The sequence below is a fragment of the Protomyctophum parallelum genome (genome assembly GCF_964188405.1).
Source record: "Protomyctophum parallelum genome assembly, chromosome: 1".
NCBI classification, from domain to species: domain Eukaryota; kingdom Metazoa; phylum Chordata; class Actinopteri; order Myctophiformes; family Myctophidae; genus Protomyctophum; species Protomyctophum parallelum.
Window position 1 is genome coordinate 51,103,300 of NC_139697.1, and position 24,462 is coordinate 51,127,761.

The 24,462-nt window shown below is 44.2% G+C and overlaps 1 protein-coding gene across 1 annotated transcript in view; it reads right to left on the reverse strand.

Moving 5' to 3' along the window:
• The window catches only part of LOC310874835 (B-cell receptor CD22-like), a gene marked incomplete at its 5' end in the record, with an annotated part of 135,812 nt that overhangs the window by 107,647 nt on the left and 3,703 nt on the right, over window positions 1-24,462 (reverse strand). The window contains one exon of the mRNA XM_083787710.1: window positions 14,495-14,662. Coding sequence (XP_083643836.1) covers window positions 14,495-14,662 — 168 coding nt within the window. The remainder of the gene's footprint in view (window positions 1-14,494; window positions 14,663-24,462) is intronic.

Below are 24,462 nucleotides of genomic sequence, written 5' to 3' on the forward strand. Positions count from 1 at the left end.
GTGTGCGATCGTGGTATTGGTACGATAAAAAACGTGGTTATGAGAGCGAGTTAAGAAATTGTGTTTGTGATGAAAAAATTGCTGACTCATTCATGCATTTAACATGGAGTTGTATGACACATTATGATGGTACACCTGACGCTTTCAGGGCTGTAGTTCACGTACCGTATGAATCTGGGCTGTGGTTGTGACATTAGGTGAAAGAGGACGAGTGTGGCTACAAAATTACCGAGACCCATGCGTGTAAAGTTAATATTTTGGCCGTGAGGACGATTTGTTCGGAGAATTTCGCTACAGTTTTCACATTGGCTTGTCCCTCTGACCCGCTCTCTCTCTGGCCGTGCGACACTGTTAGTCGAGATTTTTGCTCAGACCACACACACTTTGAACTGCGATAGCGGGCAAACCGTGCAACATATTCGAATTCCGTCTGAACCACAACAAAGTCGATGGCCTCGTGTGCTGTTTGAGGTTTAAATCGTGTTTCTACGTAACAGTATGCCAGAGCAATGTGGCTCCAAAGTAACGTGTCATTTTCTGTTTTTACCTGCGTTTCCCCATTGACTTTGCATGGGGCATTTTTCGCGTCGTTTATTGCGAATTACGTCGGCACGGTAACCCGAAACGGAAAGAAAAGCACAAGCACACCATTCCCGGCCGAGCCGCACGTTTCGATGTATATATTGTGGGGCTTTGGTAAATCGTGCGGCCGGCCATAGACGTCAAAGTTTCGTGTCTTGAGGATTATTATTATTAAGTATTGGTTGCGGATTTCAACCTGTGTTTCTGCCATTGCATGGCAGGCACTAGTATATCAGCATGAATACCTGAACACCTGAACTGTAGCCACACCCACAGCTGTAGTTGTATGATAAAGGAGGAGGGGTTAGGGGAGGGGCTGATAGTGTGATGTCACTATATTGCTGTTTATTCCATTGCCCCGTTTGACTGTCAAGGGTTCAGCATCCAGGAAGAAACCCTGAATACAAAGTTAATACACCATTGCACATAAAAACGACTCCAGAGTGTCTAATGAAGTACTGTCACCGCATATAGACACATGAAAAACTGATCCATAGGGTTTCTCTCCAGTGTGAATTATTTGGTGTGTTTTAAGGCTGCCCATTCTAGAGAAGTGTTGTCCACACTGATCATGTTTGTGATGAAAAAATTGCTGACTCATTCAGGGAGTTAACATTGAGTTCTATGACACATTATGATGGTACACCTGTCGCTTTCAGGGCTGTAGTTCACGTACCGTATGAATCTGGGCTGTGGTTGTGACATTGGGTGAAAGAGGACGAGTGTGGCTACAAAATTGGCCGTGAGGACGATTTGTTCGGAGAATTTCGCTACAGTCTTCACATTGGCTTCTCCCTCTGACCCGCTCTCTCTCTGGCCGTGCAACACTGCAAGTCGAGATTTTTGCTCAGACCACACACACTTTGAACTGCGACAGCGGGCAAACCGTGCAACGTATTCGAATTCCGTCTGAACCACAACAAAGTCGATGGCCTCGTGTGCTGTTTGAGGTTTAAATCGTGTTTCTACGTAACAGTATGCCAGAGCAATGTGGCTCCAAAGTAACGTGTCGTTTTCTGTTTTTACCCGCGTTTCCCCATTGACTTTGCATGGGGCATTTTTCGCGTAGTTTATTGCGAATTACGTCGGCACAGTAACCCGAAACGGAAAGAAAAGCACAAGCACACCATTCCCGGCCGAGCCGCACGTTTCGATGTATATATTGTGGGGCTTTGGTAAACCGTGCGGCCGGCCATAGACGTCAAAGTTTCGTGTCTTGAGGACGATTATTATTACTAGAAACAAAATTTCAAGAAATTTTACTGGGTGCCTGAAGCTCGCCAAGACTGTGCAGCATTTGAGCCACGGACCACCATTTGATGACATTTAGCCTCTCAGAAGGGTCCATATGGTTACATGTGAGCCAGGTCTCCCCATTGACTTTCAATTTATTTATTGCGCATTACGTTGCCACCAACATTCTAATGCTAACATGCTAACATGCTAATGCTAACATGCTAATGCTATCATGCTAATGCTATCATGCTAACATGCTAATGCTAACATGCTAATGCTAACATGCTAATGCTATCATGCTAACATGCTAATGCTAACATGCTAATGCTATCATGCTAACATGGTAATGCTAACATGATATCATGCTAACGCTAACATGCTAATGCTATCATGCTAACATGCTAATGTTAACATGCTAATGCTAACATGCTAATGCTATCATGCTAACATGCTAATGCTATCATGCTAACATGCTAATGCTAACATGCTAACATGCTAACATGCTAATGCTAACATGATATCATGCTAACGCTAACATGCTAATGCTATCATGCTAACATGCTAATGCTAACATGCTAATGATATCATGCTAACATGCTAATGCTAATGCTATCATGCTAACATGCTAATGCTAACATGCTAACATGCTAATGCTAACATGATATCATGCTAACGCTAACATGCTAATGCTATCATGCTAACATGCTAATGCTAACATGCTAATGCTATCATGCTAACATGCTAATGCTAACATGCTAACATGCTAACATGCTAATGCTAACATGCTAACATGCTAATGCTAACATGCTAATGATATCATGCTAACATGCTAATGCTAAGATGTCTGAGCTGTAAGGGTCCATTTGGTTTCGTTCAGGGGGGCGGCCCGGTTCCGGCGAGCCGCCCTGCTTCTGAAACGGTCGAGAAATGACAGTTACGTGTTTCCCCGATTTTCTCCATTGACTTTCAATGTGTGTGTGTGCGAGTGGTGGTCAACTTGGTCTAAGTGCATGGAGCAAGTTTCAAGACTGTAGCATGTTGCAAACAAAAGTTATAGCTGTGTAAAGGCCAGCCAATAGGAATACAGAGGGGCGGAGCTTAAGCAATTAAGCCATTACAGCTTGTTCCTCTTGATGGTCTACGTCCATGTACCAAAATTTGAGGCTGTAGCATGTTGTAAGCAATAGTTGGAGCTGTGTAAAGGCCAGCCAATAGGAAGACAGGGTTTGTGTGTGTGCGTGCGCGTGCGTGTGCGTGTGTGTGTGTGCGCTCAGGGGGCAACCCGGTTCTGGCGAGCCACCCCGCGTCTGAAACGGTCGAGAAATGACAGAGTTACGTGTTTCCCCGATTTTCTCCATTGACTTTCAATGTGTGTGTGTGCGTGCACATGTGTGCATGTGCGTGCGTGTGCGTTCGTGTGTGCGCGTGTTTGAGAGATGGTCAACTTGACCTTGAATCATTAACAAAGTATCAATTTCACCTGGGCTAGGGCTAGTCTATGCAAATGCAAACACTATTGAAAGTTAAAACCACACTGATTCAGTGAGAGAACGTATGTCCAAACAAATTGCTCTATTGCAAAAAGTAAACGTCAAATGCGATTTTTGTTTTCGCCGTGAGTGACCCGAGACATTGAGGTACGCCGTGTGCGATCGTGGTATTGGTACGATAAAAAACGTGGTTATGAGAGCGAGTTAAGAAATTGTGTTTGTGATGAAAAAATTGCTGACTCATTCATGCATTTAACATGGAGTTGTATGACACATTATGATGGTACACCTGTCGCTTTCAGGGCTGTAGTTCACGTACCGTATGAATCTGGGCTGTGGTTGTGACATTGGGTGAAAGAGGACGAGTGTGGCTACAAAATTACCGAAACCCATGCGTGTAAAGTGAATATTTTGGCCGTGAGGACGATTTGTTCGGAGAATTTCGCTACAGTTTTCACATTGGCTTCTCCCTCTGACCCGCTCTCTCTCTGGCCGTGCGACACTCTAAATCGAGATTTTTGCTCAGACCACACACACTTTGAACTGAGATAGCGGGCAAACCGTGCAACGTATTCGAATTCCGTCTTAACCACAACAAAGTCGATGGCCTTGTGTGCTGTTTGAGGTTTAAATCGTGTTTCTACGTAACAGTATGCCAGAGCAATGTGGCTCCAAAGTAACGTGTCGTTTTCTGTTTTTACCCGCGTTTCCCCATTGACTTTGCATGGGGCATTTTTCGCGTCGTTTATTGCGAATTACGTCGGCACAGTAACCCGAAACGGAAAGAAAAGCACAAGCACACCATTCCCGGCCGAGCCGCACGTTTCGATGTATATATTGTGGGGCTTTGGTAAACCGTGCGGCCGGCCATAGACGTCAAAGTTTCATGTCTTGATTATTATTGCGGCGATTAAGTATGTGTTGCGGATTTCAACCTGTGTTTCTGCCATTGCATGGCAGGCACCCAGAATAATATAGAAAGCATGATTATTTGGTTATTGGTAAATCAGGAAACAAATAACTGAAACAAAATAAATAAAAATAACAAAACATTACAGTGCAGAAGAGAAATAAAGAGAATAACTCAGTAAAATGCAGTGGGAAATTTGAGTTGAAATGTAAATTTGACAGTCTTCATAAATAGTAGGCAGACTGTGGAGGCATTGAAAGTCAATGGGGAGACCTGGCTCACATGTAACCAAATGGACCCTTACAGGGTCTGAGAGGCTAAATGTCGTCAAATGGTGGTCCGTGGCTCAAATGCTGCACAGACTTGGCGAGCTTCAGGCACCCAGTACAATTTCTTGAAACATGCACTTGTTAGCATGATAGCATTAGCATTAATGTGCTAATGCTAACATGCGTATATGCTAACATGCTAATACTAACATGCTAGCATGCTAACATTTTAATGCTAACATGCTAATGCTAACATGTTAATGCTAACATACTAACATGATAATGCTAGCATGCTAATGCTAACATGATATGTTAAAATGCTAACATGCTAATGCTAACATGCTAATGCTATCATGCTAACATGCTAATGCTTACATGCTAATATGCTAACATGCTAATGCTAACATGCTAATGCTAATATGCTAACATGCTAATGCTAACATGCTAATGCTAACATGCTAATGCTATCATGCTAACATGCTAATGCTAACATGCTAATGCTAACATGCTAATGCTATCATGCTAACATGCTAATGCTAACATGCTAATGATATCATGCTAACATGCTAATGCTAACATGTTAATGCTATCATGCTAACATGTTAACATGCTAATGCTAACATGCTAATGCTAACATGCTAATGCTATCATGCTAACATGCTAATGCTAACATGCTAATGATATCATGCTAACATGCTAATGCTAACATGCTAATGCTATCATGCTAACATGCTAATGTTAACATGCTAATGATATCATGCTACGATTTAAACCTCAAACAGCACACGAGGCCATCGACTTTATTGTGGTTCAGACGGAATTCGAATACGTTGCACGGTTTGCCCGCTGTCGCAGTTCAAAGTGTGTGTGGTCTGAGCAAAAATCTCGACTCGCAGTGTCGCACGGCCAGAGAGAGAGCGGGTCAGAGGGACAAGACATTGTGAAGACTGTAGCGAAATTCTCCGAACAAATCGTCCTCACGGCCAAAATATTAACTTTACACGCATGGGTTTCGGTAATTTTGTAGCCACACTCGTCCTCTTTCACCCAATGTCACAACCACAGCCCAGATTCATACGGTACGTGAACTACAGCCCTGAAAGCGACAGGTGTACCATCATAATGTGTCATACAACTCCATGTTAAATGCATGAATGAGTCAGCAGTTTTTTCATCACAAACACAATTTCTTAACTCGCTCTCATAACCACATTTTTTATCGTACCAATACCACGATCGCACACGGCGTACCTCAATGTCTCGGGTCACTCACGGCGAACACAAAAATTGCATTTGACGTTTACTTTTTGCGATAGAGCAATTTGTTCGGACATACGTTCTCTCACTGAGTCAGTGTGGTTTTAACTTTCAATAGTGTTTGCATTCGCATAGACTAGCCCTAGCCCAGGTGAAATTGATACTTTGTTAATGATTCAAGGTCAAGTTGACCACCTCTCAAACACGCGCACACACAAACGCACATGCACACATGTGCACGCACACACACACATTGAAAGTCAATGGAGAAAATCGGGGAAACACGTAACTCTGTCATTTCTCGACCGTTTCAGAAGCAGGGCGGCTCGCCGGAACCGGGCCGCCCCCCTGAACGAAACCAAATGGACCCTTACAGCTCAGACATCTTAGCATTAGCATGATAGCATTCGCATGTTAGCATGTTAGCATTAGCATGTTAGCATGATAGCATTAGCATGTTAGCATTAGCATGTTAGCATTAGCATGTTAGCATTAGCATGTTAGCATTAGCATGTTAGCATATTAGCATGTTAGCATTACCATGTTAGCATTAGCATGTTAGCATGATATTATTAGGATGTTAACATTAGCATGTTAGCATGTTAGCATGATAGCATTAGCATGTTAGCATGTTAGCATTAGCATGTTAGCATATTAGCATGTTAGCATTAGCATGTTAGCATTAGCATGTTAGCATGATAGCATTAGAATGTTAGCATGATAGCATTAACATGTTAGCATGATAGCATTAGCATGTTAGCATTAGCCTGTTTGCATGATAGCATTAGCATGTTAGCATGATAGCATTAGCATGTTAGCATGTTAGCAGCATGTTAGCATTTTAGCTTGATATCATGTTAGCATTAACATGTTAGCATTAGCATGTTAGCATTAAAATGTTAGCATGTTAGCATGTTAGTATTAGCATGTTAGCATGTTAGCATTAGAATGTTGGTGGCAACGTAATGCGCAATAAACTAAGACAAAATACCCCATTGGAAGTCAATGGGGAGACCTCCTGGCTCACATGTAACCAAATGGACCCTTCTGAGAGGCTAAATGTCATCAAATGGTGGTCCGTGGCTCAAATGCTGCGCAGACTTGGCGAGCTTCAGGCACCCAGTAAAATTTCTTGAAATGTTGTTTCTAGTTAGACACTGTTAACACAACCGTTGCCGGGATTCCTTCAAAATAGGAGCTCTGGGGTGTGCAAACTCCACACAGAAAGCCCCTTTTGCCAACCCCGCCTCGGGTATGGCTGTAATGTTGAGAGAAGAATGTTTCCTGTCATTACTACATACGCTTCATTTTCTGTGCACGAGACAATGTCCACTTAACTGTATTGTTTTCAGTAGCATATTTGATTGTGTTTTCCCGGGCTCTTTGTAATGTCACTGCGTGATCTTATAATCATCTCGTTGTGTGTGTGTCATTTTACAGGTAGAGGCTGAACTCCAGAAAAGGGGAAGACGAATGATGGAAGGAACTGAGTGAAACGCTGATGTGAAGTCTGTGGACATGAAGCTGGGGAGAAGCCGAGGTATCAGTTCGGTGACAATGTCCACTTAACTAGAGAACATATGATTTTATTGATTTATTATTTTTTGTTCATATTCGTCCGTAAGCAGCACAGTCTGCAATCCCTGCCTTTTTCCCCCTTTTTATTATTATTACTCACAGATTACATTATTTTGGCTGTGTGCTGTTTGAGGTTTAAATCGTGTTTCTACGTAACAGTATGCCAGAGTAATGTGGCTCCAAAGTAACGTGTCGTTTTCTGTTTTTACCCGTGTTTCCCCATTGACTTTGCATGGGGCATTTTTCGCGTTGTTTATTGCGAATTACGTCGGCACGGTAACCCGAAACGGAAAGAAAAGCACAAGCACACCATTCCCGGCCGAGCCGCACGTTTCGATGTATATATTGTGGGGCTTTGGTAAACCGTGCGGCCGGCCGTAGACGTCAAAGTTTCGTGTCTTGACTACTATGTGCTTGTGCTTTTCTTTCCGTTTCGGGTTACCGTGCCGACGTAATTCGCAATAAACTACGCGAACTACAGCTCAGACATCTTAGCATTAGCATGTTAGCATGATAGCATTAGCATGTTAGCATTAGCATGTTAGCATGATAGCATTAGCATTTTAGCATTAGCATGTTAGCATTAGCATGTTAGCATTAGCATGTTAGCATCAACATGTTAACATTAGCATGTTAGCATGATAGCATTAGCATGTTAGCATTAGCATGTTAGTATTAGCATGTTAGCATGAGCATGTTAGCATTAGCATGTTAGCATATTAGCATTAGCATGTTATCATGTTAGCATGTTAGCATGATAGCATTAGCATGTTAGCATTAGCATGTTAGCATTAGCATGTTAGCATTAGCATGTTAGCATGTTAGCGTTAGCATTAGCATGTTATCATGTTAGCATTAGCATGTTAGCATGTTAGCATTAGCATGTTAGCATGAGCATGTTAGCATTAGCATGTTAGCATATTAGCATTAGCATGTTATCATGTTAGCATGTTAGCATGATAGCATTAGCATGTTAGCATTAGCATGTTAGCATTAGCATGTTAGCATATTAGCATGTTAGCATATTAGTGTTAGCATTAGCATGTTATCATGTTAGCATTATCATGTTAGCATGTTAGCATTAGCATGTTAGCATGTTAGCATTAGCATGTTAGCATGATAGCATTAGCATGTTAGCATTAGCATGTTAGCATGTTAGCATTAGCATGTTAGCATTAGCATGTTATCATGTTAGCATTAGCATGTTAGCATGATAGCATTAGCATGTTAGCATTAGCATGTTAGCATGTTAGCTTTAGCATGTTAGCATGATAGCATGATAGCATTAGCATGTTAGCATTAGAATGTTAGCATGATAGCATTAGCATGATAGCATTAGCATGTTAGCATTAGCATGTTTGCATGATAGCATTAGCATGTTAGCAGAGCATGTGAGCGGAGCGGAGCGCGGAGCGAGCGAGGAGTGGAGCGGGGGGATTTTGACGTGAGCGCGGAGCGGGTTTTTAAATGTGTCAGATTGACTTCCGGAGCGAGAACTGTCCTCCGCTCCGAGCCGCTCCGAGCCGCTCAATGCACACGGCACGGCTAATTTACATCATGCTCCAAAAAAGAAACGATGGCCTTCAGGTTTAATTAGCCAATTTCAGGAAAACAGCATTTTATTTTTCCCCCGTCATTTCTTTCTGCTGCTGCATCTGAGTGTAGCCTCGGAGCGAGCACGGAGCGGGGAGCGCTCCATGCGTAAAAGAAGGTGAGCGCTGAGCAAGCGAAGAGCGGCGTGGGGGGAGATGAACGTGAGCGCGGAGCGAGCGTAACAAAAGCCGTCGAGAGCAAAGAGCGGAATTATCGGCCGCTCCGCTCCGCTCACATGCTCTGCATGTTAGCATTAGCATGTTAGCATGATATCATTAGCATGTTAATGATATCATGTTAGCATTAGCATGTTAGCATTAAAATGTTAGCATGCTAGCATGTTAGCATGTTAGTATTAGCATGTTAGCATGTTAGCATTAGAATGTTGGTGGCAAAGTAATGCGTAATGAACAAAGACAAAATACCTCATTGAAAGTCAATGGGGAGACCTGGCTCACATGTAACCAAATGGACCATTCTGAGGCTAAATGTCATCAAATGGTGGTCCGTGGCTCAAATGCTGCAGTCTTGGCGAGCTTCAGGCACCCAGAAAAAAATCTTGAAATTTTGTTTCTAGTTTTGCTGTACTTTTACTTCGTTACATTTACAAGTAAAAAATCGTACTTTTAATCCGCTACATTAAAATTGGACACCTTTCGTCACTCGCTACACATTTCCGCGCAAAATATGCGAAATATGCGCGGCTCGCTTGATCGCCTCACTCATTCGTTCACATCAAGGGGGTGCTTCAAAACGCCACTGAGAAACTTCCACTGACATGAATAGCGGAGGGGCGGAGCTTCGCGCCAGTTCAGTCTCTATCCTTTTAATACTCTATGGTTCACCTTCACACAGAAGCTGGACAGAAGCGCCCGTCTATCTCTCTCTCTCTCTCTCTGATCCGGTGAATAAATTACAGCGAGCCGTGCGAGTGTGTGTGTGTGTGTGTGTGTGTGTGTGTGTGTGTGTGTGTGTGCGTGTACGTGTGTGTTTGTGTGTGTGTGTGTGTGTGTGTCGTGCGCTGCATCTGCTGGCTATTGCAGTTCTGTTTTCGTCACATACACAGCTTAACTTCAGGAACGTTACACTCACCGATCCAGGTGATTGCAATAATAATCACTGTAGGCCTAGTGCCCTAGTCTTACCGTGCATTGCATGTAAACGTCTGTCAAACGGGATGGTTGTTAAAGTTGATATCGGTTTTAACTTTCTCCCCCAATAATGTAATCCACATTTGTGCATAGGCCTATAGCCTACTGTAGGCTTTTTTGACTAGATTTAGAAGACATTTTCAAGCTCTTGCTACTGAAATGACAGATTCTTTTCATGGAGAAATCATTTACATGCATCTCAATCACAGTTGAAACTCGCTTAGTCAGAACATAAACCTCAGAATAGTGTAAAAAAGTATCCATGACATGTATCTCGGATTGGAAAAGTGCACTTTTATTTCTGACTACCAATATAATAACATTATAATAAATATTACAGAAAATAAATAGGCCTACATACAAAAGTTACTCCTCCCCAGTGTCCCCAAACCAATTCAATTAAATTCAAAGGGCTTTATTCCACTGCAGTCCAGTTGTTCTTGACGGTGTGTGTGTGTGTGTGTGTGTGTGTGTGTGTGTGTGTGTGTGTGTGTGTGTAGGCTAAATAAAATGTGAAATGAATGAAATGAGGTTCAGTGTCCATCGTCGCAGCCGATCTTCTTCTTCTTCTTCTTCATCCTCCTTCATCCATCTGAAATAAAGAAACATTTAGCTGTAGTCAGTGCACGCTACTATTACATACATGGTGTTTTTACCCGGCTGCTAGCGATCAAATGAGTTGTGTCTTTGTGAGTCGTAGCATGATCGCTACAGATGCTTGTATAAGTATTATTACGATAAAATAATATTGCGACATTAGAACGTTACGACACACCACTAGCCAACAGCCGTGGAACAGCAGTGGAATGTGGCGACGCCAATGATCATTGATGTGCCATGATGTTACACATCAATGATCATTGTGAGTTCTAACGCCTTATATTATTTTATCGTGATGTCACGATGACTAAGCCAGTTAGATCTATCTATTTATGGTTCTACAACATCTATCTGATATCAGCACTAGGTCGGCTCGATGTCATAGACCTATTGGGTATTTTCGATTACAATAAAATTAATTACCTTAGCATGACGGTGGGTGAAGAAAGTACAGTACACGTGTAATCCGATGGTGGAATCTGTTGCAGCCAGACTGGAGAAGACCACTGGACAACAGTGGACACGGATGGACCACTACTAAAAAATATATTATATATATATATATATATATATATATTTTGCTGAGACGCGATCGTCTGACTGACTCCTTTGTCCGGCTTCAGCCACTGGGGAGTGGGGGAGTCATGTGTCGGGGGAGTCATGTGTCATGGGCGTCCAATAGGAAAAATACGTGTGTCACGTGACGCGACACGGGGTTTCTGGGTATTGTAGTTGGAATATCAACTCAGGATTCACACAGGGATCGTTAGATAAATGATCTAACGATATTAATAAAGAAACTTTGCATTTTGAAAAACATGTTGTACTTTTTACTTGTACTTTGTAATTTTTACTTTTATACTTAAGTACATTTTACACCGGGTACTTTTTGTACTTAAGTACATTTAATTTGAGGTACTTTTGTACTTTTACTTAAGTAACTTTCTCAATGGGTACTTTGTACTTTTACTTAAGTAATTTTCAAGTAGAGAATCAGAACTTCTACTTAAATATTTTTGTACTTTTCCCACCACTGGTTCCTACTGGGTCATAGATATTATTTCTGGGCAAATGCAGAAATCTTGCATTTTTACATGACAAATGTGAAATACCCACCCATACATGTCTCATATAGAATATAATCAGCTCCATTGGATTCCTTGCCCCCAAATATGTAGATTTAACCTCATCTAGGTCATCTAGGAGGCAATATATTGAGAAATTCGTTTTTGAAAGTAGTAGAAACAAACATTTTCTGATTTGTGAGGATATGACGTTTCTATAGTGTTAAAAATATTCGTCTTCATCCTACAAACTCATATGGCTGAACATAGACTGGACTGGTAACTGGACTATTTGAGTAAATGACCCAGGCGAAAAAGAAATATATTTAGTATACTTTTTTTAAAGTATACTAAATGTACTTATTTGTACTTGAAACTATTTTAATTTAAATTGTGCTATTTTGAAACTACTTAAGTTGTACTTGTTATACTTAAGTTGCACTTAAGATGTGCTAAAACATATCTTAAATATATTTTTTCTATACTTTTAACCCTTTTGTGACCAAAAAAATAGTGTTAAATTGAAAATATACTTCCAGTATCCCAAGTATACTTTTGAAAAGCATACTTAGATTATATTTATAGTGTATTTTCGAATATATCGAGTGTATATCAAGTATTAAATAAATGAATTTAAAATATACTACCAATGTGTTAATAGAATAACATTATGAACTGTGCTTAAAATATACTTTGTTATCTCGATTACACTATCAGATCTACTTAAACATATCTTAAATATATTTTTTCTATACTTTTTAACCCTTTTGTGACAAAAAAATTGTGTTCAATTGAAAATATACTTCCAGTATCCCAAGTATACTTTTTCCGATGAGTGTAAAGCATACTTATATTATATTTATAGTGTATTTTATTGTGTATTATAAGTGTGTGTGTGTATTATAAGTGTATATCAAGTATTAAATAAATACATTTAAAATATACTACCAATGTGTTAATATAATAACATTACAAACTAATGTGCTTAAAATATATTTGATAGTATACTTGAAACTAATACAAGTATACTTCAAATTAATGACTTTTATACTCAACTATATTTTAAGCATTATATATAATATATATGCAAATATATGCAAATTTATACTTTTCCAAAGTGTATATATATTATATATATATACTTATATTTAAATTTCCATATATTTGCATATATAACTCTTAATTGGAGCAGCCAACCATGTTACTATACATATGAATGGGAAAAGGGGAGAGAGACTGACCAAACCAACAGACATTTAGATTCATGGTTCTACTAACAAATCACATAAAACAACATAAATCACCAAATAACTCCACAACAAAACCCTGAACACAATGACCCATAACATAACTCCAGTATACATTCTAATATTCAAATAATAACACAAATAAGAACAATAACACACGGTCCTTGGCGCCCCAGTGTATGCTGGGAAATGGACTTCCTCTAGCCACTCTCATTTCACCTGGCAGTATTTATAGCACATTAGTACTTAATATACTTAAACTTAATATACTGAAAGTTTATACTTGTATTGTATTTATAATGTATTAAAAATACAATCTACAAATATATTTACTTAAAATATGCTAAGAGTGCATTTAAAAAATACAATCTACAAATATATTTTTAATTATTATATTAAAGTACATCTTACAATAAATGCATGTTCAGGTTAACTTGCTATGAATATATTGCTAATGGACTTAAATGTAATGATCACAAATGTATTTTATATTATTATATTAAAGTACATCTTACAATAAATGCATGTCCAGGAGAACTTGCTATGAATATATTGATAAAGTAATAATCACAAATGTATCTTTAATTATTATATTAAAGTACATCTTACAATAAATGCATGTTCAGGAGAACTTGCTATGAATATATTGCTAATGGACTTAAAATATAATGATAACAAATTTATAAAATTATAAGATTGGGCCTGTAGTAGCAGTCCGGATATGGACCTACTTGAAGAGCTGAGATTGTCTTCTACTCCAGGCTCTATAAACAAGTTCATGATTAAATAACCACTCTAACTTCTGACCATCATCTTCCCAGAAAAGCCCAGGTTGTTCTTGTTGAATTACATAAAATAATGTAACCCTCAAATCATCATAAAGTGTTTGCTACAATAAAACATAAAATTGATTAATTTTTTACATCATTCAGGTCACCTGTGGGACATGAAGGTACAACGATAAGGGTGCATGTGTTTAGTCTGACACCTCACCCAAAACCCTACCCTAACCCTGACTGTCTTAACAGGCCACGTATGTATCTTGGGAGCCAAGGCAGGGTGATTATTGTGATTGATTGAAATATTTATTAACAGTTTGCTTTAACGGCCACACATGTTGTCGGACAGTCTGACCAACGTATATACGCCCCAAAAGATACACCCCACTACCTTCATAGATTTTAGCAGCAGCTACAATCCATGTTAGTCTGGATTCACCTGCTGCTGCAAAGCTACAATCCACGTTGGTTTGGATTCACCTGCTGCTGCAAAGCTACAATCCATGTTGGTCTGGATTCAACTGCAGCTGCAAAGCTACAATCCATGTTGGTCTGGATTCAACTTCAGCTGCAAATCTACAATCCATGTTGATCTGGATTCAACTGCAGCTGCAAAGCTACAATCCAAGTTGATCTGGATTCAACTGCTGCTGCAAAGCTACAATCCAAGTTGATCTGGCTTCAACTGCAGTGAAGTATTATTATATATCAAGTTGTTGTTTAAACATTTTCACTCACATCTGTAGATGACTTGAATCCCCTTGCGGTCATCTGCTGGCAGCTGGAAGTCATCAGTCTCTATCCATTTGTAGTCTTTGTGCATGATGGACGATGTGTTGTCGGAGTGACCCAAACCCAGGGTGTGGCCCAGCTCATGGACCGCTACCAGAAACACATTGTAGGAACCTGGATGGATGGAAGAAGAACTCCTTCAGTAAAATAAAATAAAATACGTTTTTGTTGTCCATTTGTTTTTGCGTCTGGGGGCACCACCTCCTCCTACATGTTTAGGGAAGTGGTGCAGGCAGATTCTTCTCTTGAGAGATTATTTGAGGGGCGGGGGGGGGGGGGGGGGGGGGGACAGACGGACTGACAGACTGCAGAACAGAAGAGAAATTAGTGCAAATTTTCGCAATATCACAATATATGCCAGACCCGCATTGTCTCTGCTTTCTTGCTTGCAACCTCGTGTGCCAACCCTTTACTTTTGATTGTTTAAGAGCCATTATTGTAAATATCTTTTGATTACGGTTTATTATATATACTATTATAATAAAATCTCGCATTTGATCATGGTTTCCTGTTCCTCCTTCTTATTTTGCCTACTCATCTTACCCCTAGACATATGAGTTGTAACAGCGTGTGCAGTGCGTGCGCAGTGTGTGGCCAGTGCGTGCGCAGTGTGTGGCCAGTGCGTGCGCAGTGCGTGCGCAGCGCGTGCGCAGTGTGTGCCCAGTGCGTGCGCAGTGCGTGCCCAGTGCGTGCGCAGTGTGTGACCAGTGCGTGCGCAGTGCGTGCCCAGTGCGTGCGCAGTGTGTGCACAGTGCGTGCGCAGTGCGTGCCCAGTGCGTGCGCAGTGTGTGACCAGTGCGTGCCCAGTGCGTGCGCAGCACGTACGAGGACAGTTTGGATATTCGATGACGTCACACCATGGGAGCCACCGGAGGCCAACGTGGATGCTAATGTAAACAGCTAACAGACAGTAAAATACTAGGGCTGTCACGATTCGCCTAATCCACGATTAAATTCAACTTTCGATGTTAAGGTCACGATTCGATACGATTTTCGATACGATTCAATGGATATTTTTAAAAACCTCCTATTTCCAGCACAGCGTGCTGTATGATCATAAATTTAGGCTAATGTTTTGATTAGTAAAGAAAAACACTTGTTTCTTTGCAATAAGTCACTTTCATTTGACTAATAACTAATGAGAACTAGAATTTTGCGGGCCTTTGGCCCGCTCATCCTACCACCACACGTCGCAAATGGGAAGAAGGCAATAGCGGATGGGTGATACTCAATACTGTTTTTCTGTTTGTTTTTTTTACTTGGAAAAGCAAACATAGCAACCATGATGTTTTCATATATCCAGTTGCTGGGAAAGTGCAAAGTTGGCAACCTGGCTAATTGGCCCTATTGTTTGTTTTGCTTGTTTTTATTTCCATCTAAAAGCAAGCATGGCAAGTGGCAATGTTTCTATATACCAAGTTGCTTGAATGTCGTAATTGTGGCAACCTAGCGGGTATAGTATACTGTACTCGTCTGTACTGTACTGTAGTCCTCTGCACTGTCCTGTACTGTACTGGACTCCACTGTACTGTACTGTACTGGACTCCACTGTACTGTACTGTACTGTACTGTACTGTACTGTACTGTACTCCACTGTGCTGTACTCTACTGTACTGGACTGGACTGGACTGGACTGGACTGGACTGGACTGGACTGTATTCCACTGTACTGTACTGTACTGTACTGTACTGTACTGTACTGTACTGTACTGTACTGTACTGTACTGTACTGTACTGTACTGTACTGTACTGTACCGATACGATTCAATGGATATTTTTAAAAACCTCCTATTTCCAGCACAGAGTGCTGTATGATCATTAATTTAGGCAAATGTTTTGATTAGTAAAGAAAAACACTTGTTTATTTGCAATAAGTCACTTTTATTTGACTAATAACTAGTGAGAACTAGAATTTCGCACCATCCTAGCACCACGCGTCGCAAATGGGAAGAAGGCAATAGCGGAAGGGTGATACTGGAAAAGCAAACATAGAAACCATGATGTTTTCATATATCCAGTTGATTGTAAAGTGCAAAGTTGGCAATCTGGCTGAGTGGCCCTACTGTTTGTTTTGCTTGTTTTTATTTCCGTCTAAAAGCAAGCATGGCAAGTGGCAATGTTTCTATATCTGTACTCCTACAGTATTGTACGTTACTGTACTGTTCCATAATGTACTGTGCTGTGCCTTACCATACTGTACTGTACTGTACTGTACTGTACTGTACTTTACTGTACTGTACTGTACTAAAGGAAAGAAAAGAAAGCAGTAGTGACAAAGAGCCGCACAAGAGCATCAAAAGCAAAGGCGCAAGCAGAATATACTGATGTCAACAGAACAGTAAAGAGGAGCATTAGAGCAGACAAGTTGAAATACATCAACAACCTAGCAGAAGAAGCAGAGGACGCAGCAAGGCATGGAAACATGAAGCAGCTGTATGACACCACCAGAAAGTTGTCAGGTAGATATAGCAGGCCACAAAGACCGGTCAGGGATAGAGAGGGAAACATCATTAATACAAAGGACGGCCAACTAAATAGATGGGCCGAATACTTTGAAGAACTGCTCAATAGACCCCCACCAACAAACCCCCCAGAGATACAACCAGCACAGACCGACCTCCCCATCAGCTGTGATATACCAAGCAGAGAGGAGATCAGGAAAGCAGTACAACAGCTGAAGAACGGAAAAGCAACAGGGCCAGATAACATCCCGGCAGAAGCCTTAAAGACAGATGTCGATACCACTGTGAGGCTGCTTTATCCACTCTTCAAAAATATCTGGGAAGAGGAACAGATACCAGCAGACTGGAAAGAGGGCCTTATCAACAAGCTCCCAAAGAAAGGAGACCTCTGTAATTGTAACAACTATAGAGGGATCACCCTACTCTCAGTGCCAGGGAAAGTGCTAAATAGAGTAATCCTAGACAGAATGAAGGATGCGGTTGACCACCAACTTAGAGACCAGCAAGCAGGATTCCGAAAGAACAGGTCATGTATAGATCAGATTGCCACGCTCCGCATTATTATAGAGCAGTAACTAGAGTGGAATTCACCACTCTACGTCAACTTCGTAGATTACGAAAAAGCTTTCGATAGTGTACATAGGGAGACCACCTGGAAGCTACTAAGACACCATGGAGTGCCCACTAAGCTAGTCAACATAATCAAAAACAGCTATTCTGGAATGACTTGTAGAGTGATACACGATGGGGAGCTCACAAACCTGTTTGAGATCAAGACTGGGGTCAGACAGGGTTGTCTACTATCCCCATTCCTGTTTCTACTTGCCATTGACTGGACAATGAGAAAAACAACAGAAGAAAGAAAGAACGGAATTCAGTGGACGTTATGGACACAGCTAGACGACTTGGATTTTGCCGACGACCTGGCACTACTCTCACACAGACACCACCAAATGCAAGAAAAAACCAAAATACTGGCAGAGACTTCCTCACAATTAGGACTCTCCATCCACAAGGGAAAAACACAACTCATTAAGATAAATAACACCAGCACAGAGCCAATCCTTCTAGGGGACAACGCGTTGGAAGAAGTAGAGTCCTTCACCTACTTGGGGAGTATCATCAGCAACCAGGGTGGTACTGATGCAGATGTGAAAGCCAGGATAGGCAAGGCAAGAACAGCATTCCTACTTCTCAAAAACATCTGGAGCTCTAGAGAGATACAACAACAAACAAAAATAAGAATATTTAACTCTAATGTAAAATCAGTCCTGCTTTATGGGGCAGAGACATGGAGAACAACAAAGACCACAACAAATAAAGTGCAAACCTTCATCAATAAATGTCTCAGAAGAATCCTGAAAATACACTGGCCAGACAAGATCAGCAATATAGACCTATGGACGAAGACCAAACAACTCCCAGCAGCAGATGAAATCGGACGAAGAAGATGGAGATGGATCGGGCACACACTACGTAAGCCAGTGTCAAACACGACCAGACAGGCTCTGACATGGAACCCCCAGGGGAAGAGAAACAGAGGTCGGCCCAAAAACACCTGGCGGAGGGATCTCCAGGCAGACACCAAGAGGCTGGGAGGCACCTGGTCGCAGATAGAAAAGAACGCCAGTGACCGAGAACTCTGGAGGTCCCTTGTCGACGGCCTATACCCTGGAAAGGGTGTCAGGCGTAAGTAAGTAACTGTACTGTACTGTACTCCATTCAACTGTACTGTACTGTACTCCACTGTACTCCACCGTACTGTACTGTACTGTACTGTACTGTACTGTACTGTACTGTACTGTACTGTACTGTACTGTACTGTACTGTACTGTACTGCACTGCACTGTACTGTACTGTACTGTACTGTACTCCACGCCACTGGACTGGACTGGACTGGACTGGACTGTACTGTACTGTACTTGTTTGGTCGAAACTCAGAAGTGGAGAGTTTGCTAGGCATCTTCCAACCTCACACTCTGGTAACTACATCTCCCAGAGTGCACCAGCAAGATGGCTGCTCGTTTGGCTGAGCTGGAACACCTGAAAAGGCTGGAGGGAGCAATCAAACTAACAATACACCAGAGACAAGAAGCAAGATCTAGCCATGTTCCAAGTCCAAAGACGCCAATGGTCGGTGATATCGGTCTTATTCAGTCATATTTGCAATACTGCTAAATGTGTTTAAAACCTTCTTTAATGGCCTAATGTGTTTAGTTTAACTGCTACAGTTTGGATTGGTGAAGCACATTGCAGTATTTATTTTGTGTTTTGAAAAGTCTAAAAGTATAACTTCACAAAATAAGACTGTTAGAAATAATTTACTTTAAGAATTTAAAAGACTAACTAAAATGTGAACAATTCATGATTTATATTGTAGCGGCCAGCTATGGCTTCTGACTGGGAGTGAGTGACGGGATGCGCTGTGTGGTAGTTAGTGTGAGAGCACAAGCCTGACGAGTATGTACTCACAAATGTCGTTATACAACTGATTGCCGAACTAATAAAGAGAGATCTTTATCATTGGAAATACGTCTCTGCCTCCGGTTCCTGGGATCGTTACACTGGTGTCTGAAGAAAACTAAGACTAAAGACGGATTGTCTAGTGAAGAAAGTAAAGAAAGAGCCGCAGAACGGACAGATTATGGGCTGCCTGGACCGTCGGACGTCATGCCCCAGCTAGAGTTGGCCACGGGACGGATGGCTGACCACCGCGGAGGTCGCGCCGCGGGGGACGCCACGGACAGCACGCAGCCGCCGCCTCCTCCCGCCTTTTTCCCCGCATCTGCTGCTTCGGTGAAGACGCCCAAGTACAACGGTCGCTCGGACTGGGAGGCGTTTTATGCTCAATTTGAGCTGCTGGCAGATGATAAAAGGTGGGAATCAAGGGACAAGGCACTGCAGTTGGCAGTTTGTGCCTTGAGGGGGACGCTCTGTCATGTCTCCTGCTTCTGGACCCTGTGCAGTGGCGGTGCTACGATGCCCTGGTGGGGGCCCTCAAGAGGCGGTTTGGAACGTAGTCCCAGCCAGCGCTCTTGAAAAATGAACTGAGAGGAAGATGCAGGAAGCCTGGTGAGTCGCTCCGGGGGCTGGCTAATGACATTGAGGGCCAGGTGCGGCGGGCATACAGTCACATGCCCGCCGATGCACGGAGTGAGTTGGCTACTGATCTGTTCGTCGGGGCCATCTCCCCCCATGATCTGCGTGTACAAGTACAGCTCCAGCACCCGAAGTCTCTGCAAGAGGCACTGGAGGCGGCTATTGAGAGAGAGAGCCTGCAGAGCGCTGCTGCCAGCGGTGGACAGGAAGTGAGCTCCCATGCGGTGAGGGCTGCGTCAGGATGCCCTGCCAGGGAGGAGGTGCCAGCATGGGCGGCGGAGATGACTGAGCTGCTATGGGCGGTGACTCTACAGGGACAGGTGTCTGCTGGACATGGGGAGGGGTACGCTTAGCTTTCCAGGGGGTCCTACAGTTGCCATGGGCCCCCTAGCTACCAGCCGCCTGCCCCCTGCCCCCTGCCCAGCCCATCGTCCAGTCTCTATCTCCGCTGGCCCCTGTGTTCACCCCGCCACCCTCCACCAGCTTTCCCCCGTGCCCAGCGTGGCCTCCCCAGGGGGGGGAGGAGACGTCGATCGACGCTGGGCACCTCCAGTGCCAGTCAGCAGCCACGGCCCTGCCCGACGAGGGGGGCGGGGGTGAGCTGCCTTCAGGGGTGTGGAGAGAGGAGTACGGGGACTTGGAGAAGCAGCAGCAGGAACAGCTGAGACAGCTGCTTGTGGAGTTCCAGGACTGTTTTGCGATGAGTGAGGGCGAGGTGGGGAGGACTACCATGGCAGAGCACGTGATAGACACTGGACTGGCAGCGCCCATAAAGTGCCGGCCGCGCCGCCTCCCTCTCGCTCGTCAGCAGGCATGTGACAAGGCCTTAAAGACCTACTGCAGGCAGACTTCGTTGAGCCGTCAAAAAGCCCCTGGAGACTGGCGGTTCTGTGGCGGTTCTGTGTCGACTACAGGCGGTTGAACGACGTGACCACGAAGGACTCGTACCCCCTCCCCCGCATCGATGAGTCCTTGGACCTAGTCTCCGGGTCCTCATGGTTCACCACACTGGACCTCAAGAGCGGCTACTATCAGGTTCCCCTCTCCCCTGAATCTCGCTCCAAGTCTGCGTTCTGCACCGGGCGGGGGCTATGGCAGTTCAAGGTTCTCAGCTTCGGTCTTTGTAATGCACCTGCCACTTTCGCACGGCTCATGGACAAAGTGTTGGCTGGTATCCCCCGCCAGGAGTGCCTGGTGTTTCTGGATGACTTTTTGGTGCACGGCCGCTCCTTCGAGGTGGCCCTGGAGTCCCTGAGGCGGGTTATGGAGAGGATAAGAGCTGCGGGGCTGACGTTGCACCCTGAGAAATGCCCAGAGAGGTGACTTTCTTGGACGTGGAGGGTATCGGCACCATGAATGACAAGGTGCGGGCTGTGGAGGAGTGGCCCACCCCCCGTGACCAGAGTTAGTTGAAGAGTTTCATCGGTCTGGCCTCGTACTACAGGAGACATGTGAAGGGTTTCGTCACCATTGCATCACCCTTATACCGACTGCTGGAGAAGGACAGAGACTTCACATGGACTGAGAGGTGAAGGTCTGAAGCAGGCACTGTGCGAGGCTCCGGTTCTCGCTCCGCCTGACCCCACACTGCCCTTCATACTGGACACTGACGCTAGCGGTGTGGGGGTGGGGGGCGTTCTATTGCAGCTGTGGCCGGAGGGAGAGAGAGCAGTGGCGTACTTTAGCCAAAAGCTCAACAAGGCTGAGCGGAACTACTGCGTCACCCGCCGGGAGCTCTTGGCAGTAGTGCTTTCAGCCAGACACTTAAAATACTACCTGTGCGGTCTCCCCTTCGTGGTGAGGACGGACCACTCAGCTCTCCAGTGGTTATTGACTTTCATGGAGCCATAGGGGCAGGTTGCCAGGTGGTTGGAGGAGCTGCAGGAATACGACGTCAAGATAGAACACCGGCCAGGGGCTCGCCACTCCAACACGGATGCCCTATCACGCTGGCCGTGTGCGACGGAAGGTTGCCGCTACTGCGAGAGGAGAGAAGCACGGGAGCTGAAACGGCGTACGGAGGGGGAGGAGTGTGCAGCCGTCAGAAGGATCGAGGAGGTTGTCTGCAGGGAGCTGCAAACGGTAACAGACACCGAATGGAGAGACAAACAGGAGGAAGACCCGGACCTGCTGCCCGTCTTGCGGTGGGTGGAGGCTCAGCAGCGCGTGCCATGGGAGGCGGTGGCGCCCCTCTCCAAGGCTACCAAGGGTCTGTGGACCATGTTCGACTCACATGTCCGGAGGAGTACTACAGCGGGCGTTCAAGACGGCGGCCACCGGGGAGGAGCAGTGGCAAGTGGTGGTTCCTAAGGACCTGCAGGAGGCTGTACTGAAGGCCATGCATGGAGCAGGTGGGTCGGGACACTTTGGAGTCACCAAAACACTTCGACAGAGCTTCTACTGGGGGCGGCAGAAAAGGGATGTCGCTGACTTCTGCCGTCGCTGTGACCTCTGCGTTGCCCGCAAAGGCCCCGCCGGGCGCACGCAAGCGCCACTCCAACAGTTCCCTGTGGGGTGCCCGATGGAGAGGGTGGGGATAGACGTTACGGGGCCTTACCCACTCTCCGAGGGGGGCAACTGTTATGTCCTCTCCGCCATAGACTACTTTACCAAGTGGCCGGAGGCATACGCCATCCCAAACCAGGAGGCGGTAACGGTCGCTGATGCCCTGGTGGGGGGCATGATTAGCCGGTTCGGCGCCATGGAGTCCCTACACAGTGATAGGGGGACGAACTTTGAATCCCGGGTGTTCGCTGCCATGTGCGAGCGCCTGGGCATACACAAGACTCGCACTACCCCGTTGCACCCCTAAAGCGACGGGTTGGTGGAGAGGTTTCACCGGAACATGGGAGATCAGCTTGCCATCGTCACCTCCCGACACCAGCGGGACTGGGACAAGCACCTGCCCCTGGTGCTCATGGCATGCCGCTCTGCAGTGCAGGAGTCGACGGAGTGCACGCCGGCTCTCCTCATGCTGGGACGGGAGCTGCGCACCCCGGCTGAGCTGGTCTTTGGTCGCCCGCCGGACGCCCCGGCCGTCCCTGCAGGGCCGGAGTACGCCAGGAAACTGCAGGATCGCCTGGACTCTGCCCACAGCTTTACCCGGGTGAAGCTACAAGAGGCCGCAGTGAAGCAGAAGCACTACTACGACGTGAAGTCCCGGGGGCGAGACTTCGCACCAGACGAGCCCCAAGCTGGACAGCAAGTGGACGGGACCCTGCAAAGTGTTGGAGAGGCTGGGAGAGGTTGTTTACCGTGTGCAGATGCCTCCTCGGGGAAGGAAGGTAGCCCTCCACAGAGACAGACTGTCCCCCTACAGGGGGGGTCCTCTATCCCCCGACACGAACGCACCGGCGACCTCTCCCTCTCCTCCGGCAGGGGTTGGTAGTGTAGCGGCCAGCTATGGCGTGAGCCAATAGGACTGTCTTGGGGGTGGGACTTCTGACTGGGAATGAGTGACGGGATGCGCTGTGTGGTAGTTAGTGTGAGAGCACAAGCCTGACGAGTATGTACACACAAATGCTGTCGTTATACACGTGATTGCCAAACTAATAAAGAGAGATCTTTATCATTGGAAATACGTCTCTGCCTAATAAATAAATTATTATAAAAAACAGATCTGATATGGTATGGATGCGTGGATTATATGCCTATACATGGATCGTGGCAGTATAAGTGCATAATGGTGCTTATACGATATCTCAGAAATATGGGAAGTGTTCACTTCTAACATGCCATGGGCTGTCCTTTTATAGGGAGGGACTAGGACAAGTGGGTGGTCTTAAAGGAGGAGGCGGAGGGACTGGATTAGGTGGGTGGTGCTACGGTTAAACTCACGCATACCTAATGAACTGGTGGGTGTGTCCACATAAAACCATCATTTTAACAAATACTGTACACTTTTGAAAAAATTATACCTCATACAGCTAAATAAACCTGATGATCATGTTTAAGTGTGGAAAAAAATCACGGCACTCCATCTGTAAAGGTTTAAAATGCCTGTTTAGAAAAGAGCTGATCTACAAGCTCAAGGATCAGCTATTTATCTAATTTCTGTATTCCAAGTGTTTAAATGGTTAATTTGAAATATTTATTTAAATTTGTTTTCTTAAAATGACTTTGCTAAATTAGTTTAAAAGTCCGTTAAATGAGGCATTGAATTGCTTAAAATACATTTAATTGTTTAAGAGACATTTGCTTGTTTAAAATACTTTATTGCTTAAAAACAAGACTGGTTAAAAATAACTTATTGATGGGAAAAGTGTTTAAAATAATTATCATTTGTTGTTTGGCATTGTTGTTAATCTTTGTCTCTCTGTTTTCAAAGGTTTTCAACCTAACTGATAAGAAACCA